The sequence below is a fragment of the Lissotriton vulgaris genome, chromosome 2_1, assembly GCF_964263255.1.
Source record: "Lissotriton vulgaris chromosome 2_1, aLisVul1.2, whole genome shotgun sequence".
Taxonomy (NCBI): domain Eukaryota; kingdom Metazoa; phylum Chordata; class Amphibia; order Caudata; family Salamandridae; genus Lissotriton; species Lissotriton vulgaris.
In genome coordinates, this window is record NC_141687.1 from 357983554 (window position 1) to 358009155 (window position 25602).

Consider the following 25602-nt stretch of genomic DNA (forward strand, 5'->3'; position numbering starts at 1 on the left):
AAAAGCTATTTTACTAAGCAATCTAGAAACAACAAATAAGTTGGCAGAGCCTCCTGGACAAGCTGGAAGAAACAACAAGGACAAACAGGTTGAGAGAAGCTGTAGTAGGGCAACAGGGAATAACTGTACTACTAATAAGGAATTGTCGATAATAGAGATGGGGACACCACCAGTCGCTATTAAAAAATCAAGGATCAGTTGGACCCCATCGCCAACTTCGCATCAATTACTGTCATCTACGCCCCACACCACTGAATCGGTACTCAGACAAGAGTTGGAAAGCATAAAGGAACTACATAAGTCGGACGAGGGAGACTGGAATAACTTATCAATAAACCATCCACAACAAACTCTCGTGAAACTTAGGCTGAACTCCCAAAACTCCCCCTCATCAGAGAACATTTGATCAGAGAACATAGAGTTGAAAGGGACCTAGGGCAGTGAGGCCCTTATACCGACACCCGATTTAGGAACCTCAACCAATGTTCATCGACAGCTGAACTCTGAAAATGCCTCGGCCAGTTTACTCAAGACAGTGCAACTTTTAGTGGTAGCACTCCAGTATCAGTCAGACAAAATGGATGCCCAGTTAACCTTATTAAATACATTGGCAGTGTTTGTGGTGGCAATCGCTGAAAAACTTGGCACCCTGAATCTGCTCTTTCAGAGCTCACATGGGAGACAACAGGACCGGGAGTTAAATTGTGGCTGTGGCCCAATAGTCGATAAACTCACCTCTCTCCCCTTGATTCTGGAGGACTTGTGCGCCCAAATTAAAGAGTCAGAGCGGAAAAACATTGAGCCTAGTCAAAAAGCTATCTACTCCACTGAGGTCAAGCACAGATCAATTACAAATAACATGAGAGATCTAGGTCTGACAAGTTCTACCTCAAACCTTATTAGTACAGGATATGAAAAAAAAGACGAGAGTTCTAAGAAACAGGAACCACTAACAGGACTCTCCCAGGGCTCAGATCAAGAGCTGGCAGAACCAGGAGTAACTTCTAATGCCAAACAAAGGCAAGCTCAAAGGAGAAAGGGCAGAAACCAAAAAAACAACACAAAAAAGGAGGATTTCGCCGTCTCTTCAGGCAGTTACCATCTGCAAAACTTGGCCTATCTAATCAGACTACCCCAGATGGAAAGGGCAAAATACAATCAGGCGCACCGCGCAAACGGCAAATGTTGGTTTCAAACTCCAATCAAGATCCTGCTCCCAGGTGTTCCTTGCAACAAAACCTATCAGGGGAAGAAGGAGGAACATCATTTACTGCCATGCAGAACGAAACCAGAAGGAACCATTATACAGCATCATACCCCCAAATAAACATCTGTAGGATCTATGGTCAAAGGCAATAAATCCTCCACAATCATTCCTGTTAGCCAGCCTGACATGCAAATAGAGAGGGCTTTAAACTATCCGCCCATCCTTGCATCCAAAATTGGAGGAGTTGAACATATAGAACTTAAACATGGAAATTTAAGAACTAAGCCTGCCTGCGCGTAATTTTTGGGGCAGCTTTGTGCTGGGCCAGTTACAAATTTAACTCCAGATGCCCAGAGTAGGCCAGAACTAATTACAAAGCCACCCAAAGCAAGCATAAGCACCCATGATCCCACTAACAGACAACACGCAGATAATCTAGGAAAGGATCCTAATAGGAATGTGAAAACACTAGAATTTGCACCAGCTTATAGATCTAGAGGGGCTCACGACATATTAAATCGTGGGTACATTCTCCGCTTATTCACACATATACCCTCACTAATGGAGGTAAACTCAACGGACCTGGATTCAGTGGAGTTTATCAGCCATGGGGACCCTAGGCAGGGTGAGACTACACGGACAACATGAAGGTCAGAATTTATTGCTCAAATAAGTTTATTGGAAGCTTTGATATTTGAAAACTGGAGCATAAAAATAAAACCCATCATATCACCTGGTTATCCAGCACCATTATTACAGAGCCAAAGGGATAGTCGTATAACAGAACGATACGTCCCTAAATCAATATTAAGAGGGGCAAGGGGTCCCTCGCCGGTCAGCATGAGGCAGTCACAGCATAAAGGGAGATATCACCCGAATCATCTTCATCAAGGCCTCTGCCAAGAAGGCTCAGGATGCAAAAACAACAGTTGATGGACATAATGCAGAACAATGTCATACATTCACCCCAGTACAGAGATCTGGGCCTAAATCCATAGTTTTTTTGCACTCCACACCACCCCAGTTCAGACCTGGCCATATGCAAATCAGCCTTGACCCTGTGCCTCATGGGAATAGTCCAGCCCGAACTGCCAAGCCATGTCTTTTCCTGGACCGGATGGCGCATGAGGGTAGTTTCCAACCAAGGAACAAGCAAATGACAGAATAGCAGGTATATTATCTCAGAAGGTGAAACAAACTTAATACGGATATGCTCTTGGAACATCAACGGGCTGAATTGCAAATTGAAAAACAGGGGACCCCTACAAATACTTTGTTTGCTAAATGTAGGGAATAGGTAAACAATTCTTGAAAAAAGAGAGTGCAACACCCTCAATAGCAAACAGTTATCTCAAAACTGCCCTTTATATAATCAATATTTGAGATTTATCTTGCGACATTTGTGTATTAATAAACAAACCAACATATTTTATCCTTTATATTTTAGTTTTATTATATTTATTTCTTTGATGTATAAAAATAGTTTTTTTCTCTCTTTTATATATAAGCATACAATAATTATTTGTGATAAGATAATATTAATTGTATAGACACAAAATCCAAATGGTTATATGACACATACATAAAACAAAAGAATTTTTGTGAACAGACATGAAATTAGGTCGATGGAAAACTGAGGTAGGTAACAAGATGGAACAGAGCACAAGACTTGAGGTAGGTAATGCGGTAGAATAAAACACTACGCGCGTTTCGGCCTGTGGCCTTCGTCAGGTGACCGTCATTCGTGAGGTGCAGACATAACAGTGTGTAATGTGCGATGTCGATAATAGAGATGGGGACACCACCAGTCGCTATTAAAAAATCAAGGATCAGTTGGACCCCATCGCCAACTTCGCATCAATTACTGTCATCTACGCCCCACACCACTGAATCGGTACTCAGACAAGAGTTGGAAAGCATAAAGGAACTACATAAGTCGGACGAGGGAGACTGGAATAACTTATCAATAAACCATCCACAACAAACTCTCGTGATAATCTAGGAAAGGATCCTAATAGGAATGTGAAAACACTAGAATTTGCACCAGCTTATAGATCTAGAGGGGCTCACGACATATTAAATCGTGGGTACATTCTCCGCTTATTCACACATATACCCTCACTAATGGAGGTAAACTCAACGGACCTGGATTCAGTGGAGTTTATCAGCCATGGGGACCCTAGGCAGGGTGAGACTACACGGACAACATGAAGGTCAGAATTTATTGCTCAAATAAGTTTATTGGAAGCTTTGATATTTGAAAACTGGAGCATAAAAATAAAACCCATCATATCACCTGGTTATCCAGCACCATTATTACAGAGCCAAAGGGATAGTCGTATAACAGAACAATACGTCCCTAAGTCAATATTAAGAGGGGCAAGGGGTCCCTCGCCGGTCAGCATGAGGCAGTCACAGCATAAAGGGAGATATCACCCGAATCATCTTCATCAAGGCCTCTGCCAAGAAGGCTCAGGATGCAAAAACAACAGTTGATGGACATAATGCAGAACAATGTCATACATTCACCCCAGTACAGAGATCTGGGCCTAAATCCATAGTTTTTTGCACTCCACACCACCCCAGTTCAGACCTGGCCATATGCAAATCAGCCTTGACCCTGTGCCTCATGGGAATAGTCCAGCCCGAACTGCCAAGCCATGTCTTTTCCTGGACCGGATGGCGCATGAGGGTAGTTTCCAACCAAGGAACAAGCAAATGACAGAATAGCAGGTATATTATCTCAGAAGGTGAAACAAACTTAATACGGATATGCTCTTGGAACATCAACGGGCTGAATTGCAAATTGAAAAACAGGGGACCCCTACAAATACTTTGTTTGCTAAATGTAGGGAATAGGTAAACAATTCTTGAAAAAAGAGAGTGCAACACCCTCAATAGCAAACAGTTATCTCAAAACTGCCCTTTATATAATCAATATTTGAGATTTATCTTGCGACATTTGTGTATTAATAAACAAACCAACATATTTTATCCTTTATATTTTAGTTTTATTATATTTATTTCTTTGATGTATAAAAATAGTTTTTTTCTCTCTTTTATATATAAGCATACAATAATTATTTGTGATAAGATAATATTAATTGTATAGACACAAAATCCAAATGGTTATATGACACATACATAAAACAAAAGAATTTTTGTGAACAGACATGAAATTAGGTCGATGGAAAACTGAGGTAGGTAACAAGATGGAACAGAGCACAAGACTTGAGGTAGGTAATGCGGTAGAATAAAACACTACGCGCGTTTCGGCCTGTGGCCTTCGTCAGGTGACCGTCATTCGTGAGGTGCAGACATAACAGTGTGTAATGTGCAACAAAAATCTGAGGAAAAAAACACAAATATATATATCAGTCGCATTAAAAAATATACATAATACATTGTGCATTTTTTGACATAGGGTCAGTATCAATTTATTATAAAACCAATAAGGCCGGTATCATTCATGTATTCATCTTAGTTCTTCAAGTGATGTATATGCTTTTTTATAATAAAAATTGCAATAATCATGATACAAACATCTTGCCTTTATTTGATTTGGAAATTTTCTACATTACTCATTATCAATTTAGGAACATTGGTCAAGTTGACATCACACTAGGCTCATCTAGATACATGTATACCGAAAAATTCTTCATGAAGGACTATTTATATGTCCATTCATCTCGCTTGTTTATGCTTTCTCGAAAGTAGGGAGATAAAAAGAAAGGAGCGAAGACTTTAACCAGTACATAAATTAATAACGTTATTTTGAATAGTATTTATCTGTGGCTGTAACTCTACGATCTAGGGATAATGCGGTCTGAGGTTTTTTACTTACTTTGAGTGAATAAATATTCGTGAAGTTGTAAGATTTCCAGTAGGGACAGTATACTAAAACTTAGAGCAGGTAGACGATTGGTGGCACGACTTTGTGAATAAGAGAGACTTATGCTGATTATATTGTTAACCTAACCTTTGAAGAAGAAGGAATTAGGAGGAGTATTTTTTTTTAATATAATATAAATCCAAATTAGCTAAATGCATAAAGTACAGCTCTTTCAGTTACAGTTGCATCGCATGGTGCCATTGGTGAAGGGTAGATACTTGTCATTGGTTGTAGTAAACAGTAAATAAGTCACCTATATACCTAAGTATTAACACAATACGAAACAGAAAAAGAGCAGTTGTTTAATAATGGCACAAGCAGGATGTAAAGACTATGGTGTAGCCTATTTATTTAAATATTAAATCCACTATTTAATTAGTGTGGATGATATTACTTAATAATATTATCCTTATTATTGTAGGTAACAAGAGGTTTTTTTTAATATATACCTTACTTAGTTATTCGTGTCCAACTTAGTTCGATAGATTGCAAGTGGATAGAATCAGGCTAGTTTTCTGATATAGAAACAGGTCAGCTACTTAGCTATGTAGAAATGGTAACAACAAAAAAAGAGGGGGGGGGGAAGTGTCAATACTGATTGTATGGCTTACATGGGGTCAGTAAATATATATAAGAACCGATCTATTTACCTTTAAAACTTAATATGTTCAGCCGAACATATGTAAAATATATTCCATGGGTTCAGTTAGATAATTTCAGGACGCCATCTGAGTTAGTTCATAGTGAGTGACCTAGACAAATCAACATTGCGATTTATATATCTATTCAAAGAGTGACCTATATAGGGAATTTTGTTCTATAATATAGATCATGAAAATTACCTGTTTAATTGTGTTACTGCAAAATATTATTGGGGACCATTCGATATCTTTATTCTTTATTTCTGTGAACATTAACGGGGAAAAAACACTATTAGGTTTTAGATCATTTAGCAAAGATTAGGGTTCTCTCTTAAAGATAGGTTCTCTTTTCCTAAAATGCTGTAACATACCTCCAATTTGCTGTGGTCCCGCTTGTCAACGATACTCCTATCCGTGCCGTGATGTTTGCGTATGCAGTTTAGAACGGTATATATAGTTTAAAGTTACTGCGCTTTGCAGATAATTAATTTCAGGTGCCGAGTGACTCGAGTGACGTAGGTAACGCGACTCTGTATAGATTTACACGGGGCACCGACATAGTTGAAGGACTTGCTTTAATTAAATAGGCTGACATGTTGGATGGAAACTAGGCTCAGGTCGACATAAAAATAAACATAGAAAACGGGCCAAAAGTGATAGAACGATGGAAGACACGGCAGGTAAAGTGGCCAATTCTCGGTGAAATGGCGGACCACGCCTTCATGAATTATATAATGTCATTCCACATCATTGCTTTCCAGGAGACGTGGATGATGGATCCATCACATCTACAAGGATATTTCCGGTTCTATGTTCCAGCTCTCAAAAAAGCTACATTTGGCCATCTGCAGGGAGGCCTGGTGACCTACGCAAGTAACATCTGCGCAAATTCTGTCCATCTAGTGGCCTTAACAACACCGGAATCCATTGCTATCAAAATCCCCTACATAAAGGGGTAACTAGGGAATAGGCACGAGGAGATAGTTATAATAAACACATATATACATCCTAACAGGAAATCTAACGACGCAAAGCAATTAGTCAACTTCGTAGAGTCTTGCATGAACGAAGTTAATTCACCAGACATGATACTGACAGGGCACTTTAATTTACATCTACTTGGGCCATCAAAAGCGGAGGAAGTCTCTCTACTTAACCAGTTATGGAACATCCCGCAACAGAGAACCAACTCAATAGTAGCTCCATCAAAAGCTGGTTAGCTTCTTATAGAAGATCTTGAACATCTTATGCTGCGAGCAGGAAATGGCAGAACCACAGGTGATACACCTCCTGCATTCACTCATCAATCTCTTTAAAAAAAAGTTCAACGCTGGACTACACTTGTGTATCCCTAACTCTCTTTACAGAAATCTCCTCATTCAGTACGGGCGACAAAGTAGATAGCGGTCTTTGCCCCAAGGAAATATTGCGCACAAATATCTTAAGATCAACGAAATGGAAAGGCTTACCAGGCACAACTGCTTCTATCAACTTTAGAAAGAAAAAAATCACGCTAGCAACGCAAGATAACTTTCAGGAAGCTGCTAAACTTTTATTTGAATCATGAGAAGGGGACAACTAAATAGAGAAATGGATCAATTATACGCATGCCTTGGTAACCTCTTTCTCAGCCCCAATTAAATCTAAACCAAAGCAGGGTCTCACCTACTTCACCATGCCGCATAAGAGCAAGATAAAATCCATTAAAAAGAACCTCAATTACAAGTCAGTATCCAACCAACATCATAAAACTAGCTGTATTACGACAGCAGAAATTATACCTAAAGCAAGCAATTTGGGAAGCTAGGCATGACAACGAGGATTGCATGCGGACTCTAATTTGAAAAACAGTGCAAGATTCTGGAAAACAATAAAAAGATTTACCCATCCGATGCACGAGGGTCTGTCTTCAAATATAGTCGGAGGAAGACTGGGCCACTTTCCTTGGAAATAATTTTCATCAAGGGAAAAACGTACCGCAAGTTGAAACTAGCATGGACTACGCACAGCAGTCTAGGATTTGGAATCATCATTCGAATGAGGGAAATGTAACCCCAGAGGCCCTGCACGAAGGAGAACCACCGGGACTTACTCCTTTAAATGATCACATAAAATCAATCAACAAATACATTAAGAAGGGAAGGCAAGAAGGGGCACCGGGGCCAAACGGAATCCCACCCGTTCATTACAAACAAGATACAGAATACTGGGCGAAGGCACTCAGTCCTCTGTTCCGTGAGATAAGAACAACAGGCCGTCTTCCTCCATCATGGCGGACCTCGATAATTTCACTAATCTTTAAATCAGGTGACAAGACTCAACGAAAGAGCTACCGGTTAGTTGCCCTTTTGAACAACGAGGCAAAATAATTTGCCGGGAAGTTGCTGGACTAACTGCAAATCTGGGTGGAAGACAATTCAATCATCCCCCTAAACCAAACCGGCTTTTCTACATCTGTTGGGACCACAACAAACATAACAACAATGGCCCTGTTAATCGATAAGGCTGAGATCACAAGAACACCATTACATTTGTGCTTCATCGGTTATCAGGCAGCTTTTGATCATGTAAACCGACACAAACTTTTGTTGAAACTGGCAGGCTGGGGCATTCCTCAGGCTTTCTGAACCTGGTAATTAATTTGCACACTGAAACCTGGGTGCAAATAAAGCTCGGTGACGGGTCAACTCTATTGAGGAAAATCCCAACAACAAAAGGCCTCAAGCAAGGCTGCGTACTGGCCCCAATGCTATTTAATCTGTTTTTAGCTGATTTGATTCCGTTACTAGAAGCGAGCAACTCACATTCTCCAAAGATTGGGAATCTAGTATTACCATGCCTACTCTACGCTGATGGCCTAGTATTGATCAGCCAAATGAAGGTGGGTCTACAGCGTCTTCTTGACATCACGTTTCAATACTCTGAGGCTAATGACCTAAATATCAACTTGGAAAAAACAAAAACCATGACAATTAAAAAGAATTTTAAGAAAACACCTGTCTGGTTTTGGGATAAGATTCAAATAGATTCAGCTACAGAGTATAAATATTTGGGGGTGATCATTGACAAAGACGGGCACTTTGTAACCCAGAGAGACACAATTAAAAGGAAAGGCATAGCCTTAGCAGCCTCAATGATAAACCTCAATTCCAGACTGACGGGCCCATTACTCGCTCCTTTGGTTGAAGTTATACGGGCACAACTTCTACCCACAATAACCTATGGGAGCGAGGCACAGAGGGGGAGGAACTCGAAGCTCTTGGATGCTGTGGTCGCAAAAGTATACAGAATAATTTTTGGTCTACCAACACGACTCTCTCCAGCACAAATAGGCTTGAGTTTGCTGTGCAAAAACAGACCATTGCAAGGAAAGGTGCGATAGTCATCTTTTGGGACAAATAAAGGAAATCTGAACCTGGTACCCTAAATTGGCACTTGTGGGCTGAGCTACAACAGAAAGAGTCATCACCAGTGGCACAATATATAGCAACAAGCGTGTCAACGCTGGGTCTTACCGAACTGTGGGCAACACCAACAAGTCACTACCTCCTTAAAAAACTAACAAAGAAAATAGTATGAAATGAATCTTCGATTGAAGACAAGGCAGCCCTAACAAGGAGGTCTCATGGCTGGATGATTCTGGATACCTATTCCTCCCTGGCTGCACAAAAGTATCTAGCTTGGGTTTTGCCAAACATACAAAAATGTTATTTCTAAAATACAGATTAGGCTTGTTGCCATGCACAAAGCACTTTCCACATTGGCTGAAAAACTAATCTGATTCTAACTGCTGTTTATGTGGGACAATGCAAGAAGATATGCTGCATCTCCTCTGCACAAGTAAAGATCTAACAGAGGAAAGGAGACGGCTTCTAAACCCACTTTTTAACCAGAGAGGCATTCGCACATGGAGACAAGATGTGTTGGCATGTTTTGCACCTGAGGACACGCAGCTTAACTGTCGCTTTGTAAAATATTTAAGACAAGTGGAGAAGAAAATGCTAAAGTCTGAACAGCTGTACAGCAGATAAGGAAAAAGACTGACGCTGCTATAATAATTGCTTACTTTTTTTAATGTACTGTAAATACCATTTGGTTATAATGTCTTTTAACCGGTTTTAATTTGTAATGAGATATTTTGTAGCAACGGTTTTAAGTAACTATGCTAAATAAAATAAACTTGAAACTCAAGCTCTTAAGGCACCCGGGGGTATACAATAGGCCACGGCCACTCGCAGGACGCTGCCCAGAGGCCCTGAGGAGCGTGCTCCGCGACAGGAGAGAGACCCTGACCTACAGTGCCACTTGAGAACCACAAGTGTAGTCCCCACAGCCGAGTGAGGGGGGAACATACGAGCGCACCAACGTGCGGCTTGGTCCCGTGAATTGCCCATATGCCTCCCAAAAAATCACAAGCCAAGAAGGTCTTAAGCTACTTTGGAAACTCTAACAAAGGAGATGGACAAGAGCTAGGGCATAAACAGCCAAAGGAGAATATGGGGCTGACCCGTGATGATCTCCCACACTCATGGACTTTAAAAGAGAGCTGCGTGACAACATTAAATCCGACATCAGTGCTTCTCCCGATGCCTTCAAATCTGCCCCTTACTCTTCCTTGCTCCATCTACCTTGTCCCCTATGTTCCCCTTACCCTTCCCTGCTCCATCCACCTTGTCCCCTATGTTCTTTAAATGCTTTTTTTTTATACTTATGTAACTTTTAACTGATGTAAATTGCAACATTATTGTTCGTCATGTAAAGCTCTCTGATTCCTTTGGGTTTAGCCAGCGCTATTTAAAACGTATTAATTAAATATGTTCCCATTTAGTACTCTTTCTCTACTTCCTTAGCTCCTATCCCCTCTCCCCTGAATCTCTCCCCTTGCCTGCTACTCTGCCTAGCCCCCTGTCCTTTGTGCCCTTTGACTAAGCACTCCTTCTCCCCTTGTTGGGAAAAGATCCAATATTTATACTCTGGAGTCTCAGCCAACCCGCTGAGAGAGTCCACTGCGCCAAGGGAGCCACTCACACTTGAGGTATGGTATGGCACCCCTTGCCAAAGCACTCCCTGTCCCCTTTTTGGGGTAGAATCCAGTATTTAGGTCTTGGAGTCTCAGAGACCTCTCTGAGAGAGTCCACTGCGTAATTGGGAGCCTCTCACAACAGAGATAGGGAAATAATACCACTTCCCCTGGGATCACAGCTTACTGGACTTTAGAAGTTTCTTTGACTCGTCTACTGGTTTGTGTCCCCCGTCGCCCTTCCCCTCCTCTTTCCATGCTGTGTCTCTCACCCTCCCCTCCTCTTCCTTCCTTCATTATCTGTTTTCTTCCCCTGCTCCTACCCCCCTCCCCTTGAACCTCTCCCCCTGCCTACTTTTCCCCTTACGTATTTGTGCTTATTGTTTATCTCGACCTTACAAGTAACTATGTTGCCAGGGTCTAATAACTGTGTAACCTTTGTAACCATGTAACCTGTAACAATGATCTGATACTCATGTAAAGCGCTCTGATACCTCCAGGTCTAGCCAGCGCTATATAAAACCTTTGAATAAGAAAGAAAATGTTGAGCTACTGAATTTGAAGTTTAGCCTGGCCGCGTGGCCCTTAGCCACCTTTGCTTAAAAAATGGTCCTCGGGGTTGCAAACAACGCGCTCTCACTTTTGTTGTGCAACAGAGAACCTGATGTTAATTTCTTACTATTTTGTCTAGCTTTTCGATTTAAAAGGAGAAATTGACTGTACCAGCTTTAAAGTATTAGTGCCTAATAATTAGAAATTTGTCATGATTTGGGAGCCTTTGTGTATGAAAATCTGTCTCTGGCTGCCTTCCCAGACTTTCACTGTCAATTACGACCCTTCTGAGTTTCCCACACTGCTCACACATTCTAGGACAAGGTTTGCTAATTCAGGTATCATAGAAGTTGCAAAACATTGATGGAACAGCTCCATGTTACCCAGCAGTATAGCCTTCTTCCCAGAGCTGAAGCTAATAGCTAAGTGAAACAGCACAAGAGCAACCTATATGTCACTGCGAACTGGGTATCGCTAATCATCTTTGCACTGAAGCTGTTGCTAATATCAGCATTTGAAAAGTCGGAAATGTTTTTGTGGCTTTCATAAGTGTGCTTGGTACTTTTCAAAAGTTGTTAGACTGCCGGATTTGCATTTTTTAACATATTACTGCATTCATTCTGAGGGAAGCTTCGACTGTTGCCGTTGCTGTGCCTCTTCAGTGTGCCAAGGATTAGCGCTTCTATTTCTTTACTGCAGCTCTTCTGTGTGTTAACCGGGAATTGATATTTTGCTCTTTGTGCTGCATTTTTCTGTGTGAGTGAAGCTAATACTGTAGCTGTTAGTGCTTTACATCTTTTGTGTCTGGAGGTGCTTACACTGCAGTGCTGTACATCTGTGTATGGGGGATGCTTACACTGCAGTGCTGTACATCTGTGTATGGGGGATGCTTACACTGCAGCTGCCAGCGCTGTACATATTGTGTGGGAGGAATGCTTGTACTGCAGCTGTCAGTGCTGTACCTCTTCTGTGTGTGTGGGAAGCTTAGACTGCAGCTGCTTTGCTGTACATCCTGTGTGTGTTAGGGCTACACTGCTGCTGCCAGTGCTGTACATATTCTGTGTGTGAGGTGTGCTTACAGCTTACATTGTAGCTGCCTGTGCTGTACATTGTGTGTGTGAATGTGTGTGTGTGTGTGAGGGAAACTTGCACTGCAGCTGCCAGTGCTGTAAATATTCTGTGTGCGAGGGAAGCTTACACTGCAGCTGCCAGTACTGTACATATTGTGTGTGAGGGAAACTTGCACTGCAGCTGCCAGTGCTGTAAATATTCTGTGTGTGAGGGAAGCTTACACTGCAGCTGCCAGTGCTGTCTGTCTTCTTGGTGTGAGGGGGGGTTACACTGCATCTATTTAAGCTGTATCTGCTGTGCGTATGAGGGAAGCTTGCACTGCTGCATGGGCTCTGTATGCGATTGGAGCTTGCACTGCCGATAGCGCTGCACGTGTTCTGTGAGCATAAGTCATACTTCTCCTTCCCACACCTCTTTTCTCCCTCTGTATTAACTATCTTCCTCATGAGCAAAAAGTATTTTTCTGGATTTCCTGTAAATGCCACTGACGCAGAAGAGGCAGCTCCCATTTCGTGCTGACATTTCTCTGTTTTCTCTTGCAGCCATAGTTATCGTGTTTGATGTTAACGATGTCGCTTCTCTGGCTCACACCAGGTAAAGAGAAGGGAGAGAGGTCCTGTCTGAGTGCGATGCAGGAGGAGAATACACTGTTTTTTGCAGAGCACATAAACTTTTCTACAATTTCCCCTTTCTTCATGTAGGCTTTTTCTTTCTTCCAGGCAGTGGCTTCAGGATGCCCTAAAGGAGAATGACCCTTCCTCTGTCCTGCTCTTTCTGGTTGGCACGAAGAAGGATCTCAGTGTAAGTGTGGCAGGACACAGAATGGCTGCATGACAAAACCCATCTGGGGTTGCCCCACAAGGGCCACCCCTGGTCCTTTTTCACTCTATTGGTGGGCTGGGCACATATACCACAATTTGGTGCTTCTGCCACTGAATACTGCTTTTGGGCATTTCATCTGTGGTTGCGGGGTCGGGACATAGTGGACCTCAGTGCAGCCACGCCTGGAACTCTGCTGTTATGCAGACACGGTTGACAGAGGTTCATATGTAAGCCTTGTACATTGTTCATTGCAAAAATATTTAGAAAGTGAGTAAAAACTACAGATGCAGAGGCAAAGCTATTCCTGATGTGTTAACTCATGGTAGGAGCTCTAGAATTCCTTGCCATAGATGACCACCCGCGTTGATATATCATAAGGTTCTCAAGAAGATATAATATACCTTTCCCTTCAAGCTTCATTAGCCCCTGCACGTCCTTCCTATTGGCATACTGAACTAGTTTAATGATGACCTGCCTCTCCTGGATACCCAACCCGCATACGCCTCTTGATGCTACCCAGGCATACGGTAATCCAGCACAACCATAACTGGAACACCCCTCTACCCAAGTACCATCATTCAGTGCATGCATTTACTCACTACATTGCACACAGTTAACAATGGCTTAATGGGGTTCTCAACTACAACTGTCTGACAATCTCAGTGTTTACTGCCCTGGGCAGGATGTGCAATGACACAGTTAGAGTCCACACTGTTGTTAGTCGGAGACATCCCAAGCTTCTCCTCACACATCCTCTTCCAAGGTACGCCAATTTATTGTGCAAAGCATGCGACAAGACAACCACTGTTCGATCCAATAATCTATAATATTAAAAAGTAAACAGTACAGTACTTTAAGTGGACAGGTAGGTGGTGAAGTGTGTACATCAGCTACCCTCTGCACGGTGCATTCCAAGGTCATTCAGTTCTTCTGAAATATGCACAATGCACACAGGCTTTTAAGAACTGGGGTAAACGTGTTGATTTTGCAGCATGAAACTATTCTAGATCTATATGATGGCATCATTCTGGGCTTACCTGGAAACATGTGGGGTTCTTGGAAAAAAAGTGAGAGTTGACTTATGTCAGATGTAATGATTTGTGTACTTTTTGTCAGTCTCTCTCACAGTACTCCCTCATTGAGAAGGATGCTCTCAGGATAGCCAAAGAAATGCAGGCAGAATACTGGGCTGTCTCATCTCTCACAGGTAAGTCACAATAGAATTCTAAAGAGCACAGCAGGTGGTGTGTGTAATATATTTTCTTCCTCTATTGCATTATTTTTTGTCCAGGAGGTGCAGTGTGTTCTGTAGGGGAGGGATGGTGTGTAATATTGTCCTAGAGGAGAAGACTGGGACCAGCATCAGGGTGTATTCTACAGTCAAGACCTTAAATGTCTGTGTCATTCTACTAGTGACTGAAGGTAGCGATTGTCTGCTGAGAGTAATGTTGTGACAGACCAAGGGCTCTATTATATCATTTGAGCATTTTCCTCGTTGTGTACCCAGCTCTGTCCTACAATAAATCTACAGGCAATCAACTAGAAGTATCTGGTCATCTATTTACAACATGCACCTTTCAAAAGGAGCTCTCGGTGCTAACAACGAGAGTGCGCCGTATTAGATTAAATGCGCTGCCCCCTGGGCAGCCATGAACTCGTGCTGCCCTGGGAGCAGCACATTCAATTGAAACACGGAGCGGCTTTGAAGCAGCCGCTCTTTGTTTCACTATGCTGGCAGCAACCCGCCTGCACTTTTGAGGGGTGAGAGGTCCCTGTGCAGGTGGGTGCAGTGACTGACTGCACCCGCCTGCAAGGGGATGTCTAGTGGGCCCTGCTGAGGGCTGGCATCGGGGGCGCACAACATCTTCTTTACCATTGTTCCTACGTCTGTAATACAGTGCGGGCGCAGAGGCAAAGAGATTCCCTCATTTGCAAGGGGCCACGCTCCCATGCAAATGAGGTAACACTCTCTGATAGCACTTGCACTATATGTGCGCGAGTGCTATCTGCATTACACAGGGGGCAGCACAAGCGTCTGCTGCCCTTTCTGTAATGCCAAAGTGCCCGCGGGCACAAAGCGGGCGCAAATGCAAGTTGCACCTCCAGGGCACTGTGTATAATACGGTCCCAAGCCTTGAGTACTTATCTGATGCAGTACTAGTTTTGCACATGACACACTGTGTATTTCCTGTCACCCGAGGTGTTGCTTACCTACACATAAGCAAGGATAACTCATGTTGTAAAGAACAACCATTTATCAACATTTCCATCGTCTGTGGGGTTTCTGTGATATAAATTGATTCTTTTTAGTATCTGCCTGGGAAGGTCCAGCAACCTTAAGGATGCACGTAAAGGTAGTTCTTTAGTGCAAACCTAGCTGTGAAGAAAGGAACAGGGTCTATGGTGAGGGCCATGGAGTGCAGTCGGAGAATTGCACTCACTTTGTGTAAGGGAACTGAGGGAGGGTGTATACTGTCAAGAAATATATATATATATATATATATATATATATATATATTCAATGAAAAAAACATATGTTTTAGCCCATATATAGTTAGGGATTAGCATTTTCAAAACCTTATTTTACTCGCATAAAACCATTGAAATTCGCATATATAGTTAGATGCACTAACTATATATCGCGCACCCGCAATCCACTGCTGATGATGTCACATATTACATCATTCATGACATGCTCAGTGACATCACTGATGACATCACTCATGACATCTCAAATGACATCACTGATGACATCACTGATGACATCTCAAATGACATCACTGATGACATCACTGATGACATCACTGATGACATCACTGAAGACCTCTCAAATGACATCACTGATGACATCTCATTTGACATCTCATTTGACATTACTGAGCACATCGCTAATGACATAATTCGTGTGATAATACGATGACCCTCTTCAGACTCTAATATAACCTTAGATACACTCAGTGTAAACAAAAACTCACAGACTGTCACTCATCCATGGAGTTACTCACACACCTAGTCAGTCATGCAAAGAATCAATCACACCTCCATTTCCTCTACTATACAGTTATACACACCTTACTTATTCAAACATATACTAACACATATTTACTCTCTTATACAATCCCTGATACAAGTTCACAATGATCCATACAGCCACTCACACATTCACTGGCTCTTATGCACAGTTATTTATATATGTCAACTCTCACATGTACTGTGTTTTACATATGTACTTACTTTGACATGTAGCACTGAGATATCCATTCACTCACCAATACACTCATGCACACAGTCAACCGCCCATACAGCTGTTTCCACATGCACTTTTAACCCATACATCTAGTGAATCAACTGCTCACACATCTATGCACAAAGTCATACACCTCCCAGTCACCCACACACACTCAGTCTCCCATACAAATACTTGGGCAACCAATCAATAACCCATATAGTTACTCATATAGCTACTGATCAACACATGCAGCAGTTTACAGAACAACAGACATAATGATGCACAAATTAAGACAGTTTAGTCACTAACCCATTCACTCAGTGAGACACATTTAATCACTCACTCATACAGTCAGTCATGCACCTACTAAATCCTTCATCCAGACACTTATACATCCACTCATTCTTCAATATGTAAGACATATTTTAACTTTACAGAAACATACAGTCACTGGATGTTGTCATCAGTGATGTCATCAGTGATGTCATTTGAGATGTCATCAGTGATGTCATCAGTGATGTCATTTGAGATGTCATCAGTGATGTCACTGACCATGTCATGAATGATGTACTATGTGACATCATCAGCAGTGGATTGCGGGTGCGCGATATATAGTTAGCGCATCTAACTATATATGCGAATTTCAATGGTTTTATGCGAGTAAAATAAGGTTTTGAAAATGCTAATCCCTAACTATATATGGGCTAAAACCTATGTTTTTTTCATTGAATTTCAATGGTTTTTTAATAACAAATATCAAAAGCTGTCAAATGTCAAGTACGTGATAGGTAAAAACATTTTCGTGTTTATGCACGCTGATGTGCTTTAAACGCTGGCCCCCCCTCCTCTTTTCTCTTAGAAGTACTCTCTCTTTGCAGATAGTGAAGGGTAGTTAACGCAGGCCTTTGCCCCCGTTGTAATCCGTCGTGCCTGCTTGTCTCTCCATTTGATTGATTGTTATCCAAGCATTTACTATTTTAGAATTTATTCTCTTTGGTTCATTCTCTATTTACTAACAAGCACAAAGCCGCAATACTCTGTTTAGTCTTTGCAGATAGTGAAAAATCGTGTTAAAAAAAAAATAATCGAGCAAAATCAGTAGGCCACTAATGGGATCTCTTTTTGACCTCGCTAAAATAGAAACATTAGGAACAACCCTTCATGAGAAATACGAAACTAGTGAGATGAACTGAGCTCCACACCATGATGGCTGCAAGACAGCTCGGCTCCGCCACCCACCCCGCCCAAAATAACGATAAACTCTATGCAAATATTATAAATATATACAACACACCAGCAAAGTAACAGGGTAAAACATTTTATTAAATAATTATTTACATAACTATTTTATACTTTTTGTTGCCTGATCCGGCTAGCTCAATCGATCGAGCATGAAACTCATGCATTCTGATAGCAAGCGTTGCTGCTGATGCTATGCAAACAAAAACTGGTTTTCAGTTTGTACATTCTTCAAGATTTTTCATCCAAGGCTGGTTGAGAGTTTGTAGAACGATGGCTTCAGATTTTCAACATACGGTGTGGTGGCGCGGACTGGGAGGGTGCGCTTGACTTCTGCCCCCTCCCCAAGTCGTGTTGCCCTGGCGTGGCCTAAGATCGCCCCCGACATAGGCGGCCGGCTCCCGGGGTCCGGCGGAACTTTTTGCCTTTTGATGACTCTTCCATTCTGGACCTTATCCCACAATCTGTTTGACCTGAAGACACGCTGTACTGGGGCGCCCCTTTACCGTTTCAGTTGCCATTCCGCCCGCTTTTGCTACACTGTGCCTCTTCCGCCATTCAGCTGTTTACTGCCCGCTCTTGCGACTACAGCGTCTCGCTCACCATGTAGTTGAGTTGCTCCCGCTCTTGCGATGCAACTATAGGCGGCTGCCACAGGACTCTCAAAATGGCGGCCGCCTCTTCAGATTTGGGCGTGGTCCACTAAAAAATGGCCATGGGACACCTTGGAACTCGGACGCTTGTCTGCTAGGGCTTGGGCCCCATTCTCGAAAGCGTCCACTGAGCCTTGAAGATTCTACAAAAGTCTTGGGGGCCCCCGACTCCCGCAGGCTTCTGGTGGGGAGCGGCTGCCATGATTGCTCGTGGAATGGCCACGACTGAGATACGAGATGGTGGTGCTCTCATGCTAACGCCAGCTTCAGTCTGAAACATCCAGAAACACTGTAGACTACCAATTCGATCAGTTCCGGTAGCGCCCCAACGTGACCCGGTAGGGAAGAACTTGCCCTCCCCTCTTTGACTGATGGTTCTTGTTGCCTGTCCCTTCTGTTGTCATTTAACAGAACTTTTTAGACTGCTGAAAGGGGTTGTGTTCCGACCGCTGGTTGGTGGAGACATTTTGACTATATTCTGGACCTACGTTGTCGCGTAATGCGTTATATGACACGCCGCGTTAGCGCACCCGGAAGTACTCCAGTGCGCGAAGCGCAGCTTCCCGGAAGGGATCCGGGGCGCGGCGCGCAGCGCGTAACGTAAGCATAACAGGTCATGTGACTTGTTAATAAAACTTTTCATTGGTTCATTTTACTTTTGTTATACTAATGATGAAAGGCTTGGTCATATGACCTAAAAATTACGCTTTTTATTGCTTTCGAACATTATTTTTTCTTAAACATATATGTTATAATGTTCCAGGCTAATGTATTTTCCCGGAAAATTTACAACTGTCCTGCAAGTAAAATATATTCCTTTTTCTAGGAAAAGGGCGTTTCTTCGTCCCATGACGGAGACGTTGAGCAAAAGATGCTCGGCCTGCTGTCTTAGTCGCCGATACGCCCGAATATCAGATTCTCATCGATCACTTTATGTTGCAGGAGTAAAAAACACAACAGCCCATGACCATTTATCTTTACTGCGTTCCTGCGTATTATACCTTTTATCCGTCATGTAATTGGACTGCTTTATTTCACTTGCCTTTTACTGATTCGAAAACAGTGACTAAAATTAAAAACTTTACCAATGTAAATACTACTACCATGTTTTGTTTTAAAAACCTTTATTGTGAAAATGTCAGTATACAAATACGGGCCTATAATTACGTGGGCCGGCCACGGAGCAAACTGGAATCGTATATGATGAGGAGACATTTACACTGTAGAGGAACGCAACGAGCGGGCCATTAGGTTGCAAGAACTAAGGTGTCTAACAGTTGCGGAATCGGTGGACGTACATTTTGTAATTAAAATACGACAGGGCCACTTACAATAAAATTATCTAGATATACATTTGCGGGCAAGTACCATGGGTGACGTTAATTCGAACTTTCAATAGTACAGTAATCAATAACACATCAGAACTTAATATCAATAGGGATGTCGAAATATTCAATCAATTCTCATTCCCGCCCGCCATGTGCTTCAAAACTGCATACGTATCTCGTGATATCAAGGTTGTGCAACCAGTACACAACAAGGAGGTACGAGTCCCATTTATACCGGCGCCATTTTGGGCGAGGCCGGGCAGGTCCAGGATATAGTCAAAATATCTCCACCAACCAGCGGTCGGACCAGAACCCCTTTCGGCAGTCAAAAAAGGTTCAGTTAAATGACAACAGAAGACATAGGCAACAAGACCAACAGTCAAAAGAGGGGAGGGCAAGATCTAAAGCCATTGTTCTACAAACTCTCAAGCAGACTTGGATGGAAAAATCCTGAAGAATGTACAAACTGAAAACCATTTTTTGTCTGTATAGCATCACCAGCAACGCTTGAGTCAGCTTTGTGTGAAGCCGCCATTCTGATTCAATCAATAGCGTCCCCCTGCACACATTCAGGGACCTGGTCGTGTCTAAACGTTAAACGGATTGTGGGACAAGATGCAGAAAGGAAAAGGAAAAAAGTTCCGCCGGACCATGGAACTTTCGGCGCAGCATTGTAGGATGGCCACACCAGTGCGGCAACTTGCTAGACACCACCTCGGTGCCATCCAGATCTCGGCGCGTTGTGCTTCCTTCGGCCTACTGTAGCCGCAAGTGCGGACGCAACTCAGCTGGATAGCGAGTGAAACACCAAGGGGCGCCCCACTGCAGCCGAGGAGCCTCCATCTTGGGTGCGACGCACAGCATCACATTGCTTTCTCAAACAGCCCCCACTGACTGACGCGACCTCACAGGCCAACGGGGCGCCCCGCGCCGAATTTCGGCGCAGCATTGTAGGATGGCCACACCAGTGCAACTTGCTGGACACCACCTCGGTGCCATCCGGATCTCGGCGCGTTGTGCTGTCTTCGGCCTATTCGCACATCGGTCCGCTACTGACGCCGCCTCACGTGCCAACGGATTTTCTACGCTTTTTATAGCAGCGCGTAACGTAAGCATAACAGGTCATGTGACTTCTTTATAAAACTTTTCATTGGTTCATTTTACTTTTGGTTTCCTAATGATGGAAGGCTTGATCATATGACCTAAAAATATCACTTTTCATTGGATTAAAAATTTTTTTTTTCCCCAAACGATGAAAGCCCCACCTTGTTTCTAGATGTTTCAGACTAAAGGTGGCGTCAGCCTGAGAGCACCACCATCTCGTGGCTCCGTCGTGGTCATTCCGCGAGCAATCATGGCAGCCGCTCCCCACCGGAAGCCTGCAGGAGTCGGGAGCCCCCAAGACTTTTGTAAAATCTTCAAGGCTCAGGGGACGTCCGAGTTCCAAGGTGTCCCAGGGCCATGTTAGTGGACCAGGCCCAAATCCGAAGAGCCGTCCGCCATTTTAAGAGTCCTGTGGCAGCCGCCTATCGCTGCACCGCAAGAGTGGGCGCAACTCAACTACATGGTGAGCGAGACGCTGTAGCCGCAAGAGCGGGCGATAAAGAGCTGAATGGCGGATGAGGCACAGTGTAGCAAAAGCGGGCGGAATGGCAACTGAAACGGTAAAGGGGCGCCCCAGTACAGCCGACGAGCCTCCACCTGGGAAGACCCGTTCACGCCGCCTTCCCCCCCGGGGCGCCCCACGCCGTTTTTCGGAGCAGCATTGTAGGATGCCAAAACCAGTGCGACAACTTACTGGACATCACCTGGGTGCCATCCACATCTCAGCGCGTTCTGCTGCCTTGGGACTATTCGCACAACAGACCGCTACTGACGAGGCCTCCCCGCGCACCCCCCGGGACGCCCCACGCCGTTTTTCGGAGCTGCATTGTAGGATACCAAAAACCAGTGCGGCACCCAGGTAACATCACCTGGGTGCCCTCCAGAACTCAGCACGTTGTGCTGCCTTGGGACTATTCGCACAAAACACAGCTACTGACCATTGTTGCTTCTTTTTCAAAAAAATGTTTAAATGTATTTACTGTTTTTGTTGCGTTTTATATATTTAAAAGTTATTAAAGTGTTATAATCCTACTTTGTTGAAGTACTATATATTTATAATGTGACACATAATTGTAAAAACTTTGATGTACAAAGAGGCATCCCTGGAATCTTCCGCTTCAGGCTCGGTCCCACACACCCTCACAGTGAGAATCCCCTCCCCAAGCACAATACAGGATGGTTATCAGATAGTAGGAACGCGTGTGGTGTGACAGATCTACTGTAACTCCTTTGAAGAGGGGTGATTCTCTACAGCTGGGGCCATAAACTACATCTGCAGGGCTAGGTGATAGCCTGGGACCGGCCTGAACAATCGGACACTGAGGAAGAAGAGTGTCAGAGGGTGCGGTAGTGAATAGGGTGAAAGGGTGGTGTCGGGCGGGCACAGGGTGTGATTCTCAGGGAAGAGCAGCGCACATGGGAGGAGGTTTCTGGCCCATGCATGAGAGAGAGAGCGGGGGTGACCAGTACGTGGGGGAGATGCTTGCGAGGGTGAGGAGCCATGCTGAGGATCGGCGGCGTGCAGAGAGTGGGTCTGGTCAAGGCATCTAAAATGGCTGCCGTGCTCAACAAAAGTGTGGCATTTCAAAAAAGACAAGATGGCGCAGACAATGTTTATCAATAAGGATTAATTTATAACAATTATTTAAAACAAAATATTTACTCGCAGTGACAAAATGGCGGTCAACACTTCCTGATTTCCATCGAATCGAACGTTAACAGACGTCACGCAACAAAAAAAAAAATGCTCACGCACAGCCGCTGGAAGACATGTATCAACATATATGAGCCTCCTCAGCCACCCTCAGAAAACAAAAGGGGTCAGGATACGTCTCCCGTACCCCCTTATACCTAGTAATTTAATGAAATCGAAACACAAAATGGCGAATTCACGTTTCGCTACCAGTTTGCGAACCGAGAAGCGCTTCTACCTCGAAAAATCAAATTTTTATTATTTGCCCCACGGGACCCTTTAATAACCCCAACATCATTCCTAGGGGGTCAAGAGAGGTCTACCTAGCCCCCTTTCATTAAATTCCCCCTTCGTTTTTCTCCTCCTCTTGTCTCTCGATCCTACCGACAGACAAGATGGCGGCCGCACCGGACTGTTTAGAATGTTGACAGACACCGGAGAGCCAATCAACTTCGCTTCTTTTCTGTAATACCAAAATGCCCGTGGGCACAAAGCGGGCGCAAATGCAAGTTGCACCTCCAGGGCACTGTGTATAATACGGTCCCAAGCCTTGAGTACTTATCTGATGCAGTACTAGTTTTTACACATGACATACTGTGTATTTCCTGTCACCCGAGGTGTTGCTTACCTACACATAAGCAAGGATAACTTATGTTGTAAAGAACAACCATTTATCAACATTTCCATCGTCTGTGGGGTTTCTGTGATATAAATTGATTCTTTTTAGTATCTGCCTGTGAAGGTCCAGCAACCTTAAGGATGCACGTAAAGGTAGTTCTATAGTGGAAACCTAGCTGTGAAGAAAGGAACAGGGTCTATGGTGAGGGCCATGGAGTGCAGTCGGAGAATTGCACTCACTTTGGGGAAGGGAACTGAGGGAGGGTGTATACTGTCAAGAAAATATATATATATATATATATATATATATATATATATATATATATATATATATATATAGTTTTTTTTATTTTTTTCGAAGAGGCACATCTTAGGGTTTTTTTCTTAACAGGAGGAGGGTGTGTTGATGGCAATTTTGTCCCAGATATTGCAGTCTCTAGAATGATCTGTACACATACACTGACCTAGTTTGAAGTTTGAGACAGTATGCACCAACACATTTGACTAAATCTTTTAGAGACTTTTACACTTCCTCGAATCTGTAGGCACTAAAGGTACCAGACTCTAGAGAAATCAAGTTCAAGAAAAAAACTGTAAAAATATTTTGTTTAAGCCAGAGATGTTTTTTCTGGATGAACACAAGGCATGTTTTTCTGATCTGCAGGTGAGAATGTGAAGGATTTCTTCTTTCGGGTGGCATCGCTGACTTTTGAGTCCAGTGTGTTGGCAGAGCTGGAGAAAACAAACTCAAGAAAGATTGGGGATGTTGTGCGTGAGTATTGGTCTGCGATTTGAAAAGGAAATGGGGCGATTTTTTATTAGAGCTTGTGATATTGTGTCAAGAAGATCAATGTTGGAATGAAGCATTCTTTCTCACAGGACAGCGGCGTGATACAGCTTTTGACCACAACGAGACTGTGACAAAGGGCGGCACACCCTCATTCATGTACATGGTTGGCCTAGCTTGAGCTTTAAATGAAGACAAAAAAAACTTACATTTAGCCTAAACTGAAAAAAAAAACAGTATTGCCTGTTAATCTATTAGTGGAATGTTAACCTGTTTTAATCATCTACTTCAATATTAATCGATACATTTAAATTACTTATAATTAAGAAACACCAGCAGACAAACAGTACAATAGGGACTTGTATAACCTGAACCCTTTGGTTCCATAACCAGCATAACTATTGCATTGAGGTTGGCAGAGATAGACCCTGGCCTTTGTTGCATTGGATTGGAATAATGAAGACCCTCAACTTAGTAAAGTTGGAAAAACAGTTGCTTAATGCCCCAACCAACTAAATACTCATTACATTCATTATGATTATTCCTCAGATATGGGACCACAAGAGAGCATAGCCCAGCCTTCACTATAGTTCGTGCTACCATGTGCCTCAACTGATACAAAGACTGCCAACAAGCTCCTAGTACTTTAAACTCTCTCCAATAATTGGTCATCCCTCCAATTATCCAAACTAGCAATTTGCTGACATATAGTTCCAATTCATGCACAATTGAATTTCTGTATGTTATTCACTCTGGCTCGGTATCATAATAACCAAAGTAAAAAGATTCCCTTGAAGCAAAACTGGACATAGGTTTACTATACCAAACCTTACAATGTCACAAGTACATACAACAGAAACATTTTCGTATCGTAATACACAAACTCCCCCAAAAAAGAGTGACTCACAAACTTTAGATCTTGGATAGCAATTCTCCGCTCCAGTGCAACTATTGGGGGTAATGCATGCCAGTCCTCAACAAACACATAAAAGTTTAGTATTCTTCCTTCAATATAGCAGCATCCCTTGCAAATCTAGCATACTTTGCCAGTGCTAGACATGGAAAAATAGAAGTGCAGGTACTCTGTAGCAGAGTCCCTGCTTGTTTCTGAGAAGTGCTGGTACTCTCCAATTCAAACTATAGCATTTCTCTTGAGAAGTACCGGTACTCTCCCTCTCAAAATAAAAAAGTGCTGGTACTCCGTACCAGACAGTACGGGGCTATTTAAAGCTTTGCACTTTGCCCTTGACTTTATGGTCATGATGCATTGTGAGGGGTGAAGGTTTTCCTGAGTACTATTATAGATGACATTCGAGGCCTTATCTCTACACCTCAATATGTTTGTCATAGCGAATTAAACTTGCACTATATCGAAGACTACATAAAGGCCCGCCCTGCTCTATTTTGGCTAGCTGGTTGTAAGAATCCAGCGGCATCCCTCACAAGAGAAAATTTAAGGGATTGCCTTAAGTGTAGGAAAGCCATGGACATGGCTAGCTGCGGTGAGATCCAGCTTAAGCAGGGTTAATTATGAACATATCTTTGCATGCCCACATAAGATGGACAGTAAGTTAAAAAGTTGTTTGTTCGGCATTATATATGCACTACAGAAAGGATTGATTTGAAAGGGAATTCAGGAAACCAACTGTAGCTACTTTTATGCCCTTTAAGAATACTTATCAGCTGTGTAGCTACCTCACTAAACCTATGGGCCATTGGGAGCGGGGTCTCCTCTTCCGTTTAAGG

The 25602-nt window shown here is 43.0% G+C and overlaps 1 protein-coding gene across 2 annotated transcripts in view; it reads left to right on the top strand.

The window, feature by feature from the left end:
- RAB34 (RAB34, member RAS oncogene family) overlaps positions 1-25602 on the top strand; it is a 125613-nt gene that overhangs the window by 78606 nt on the left and 21405 nt on the right. For both annotated transcript variants that reach the window (XM_086955152.1, XM_086955153.1), the window contains exons 7-10: positions 12926-12977; positions 13103-13184; positions 14322-14412; positions 23734-23841. In XM_086955152.1, the coding sequence (XP_086811278.1) occupies positions 12926-12977; positions 13103-13184; positions 14322-14412; positions 23734-23841 (333 nt within the window). The remainder of the gene's footprint in view (positions 1-12925; positions 12978-13102; positions 13185-14321; positions 14413-23733; positions 23842-25602) is intronic.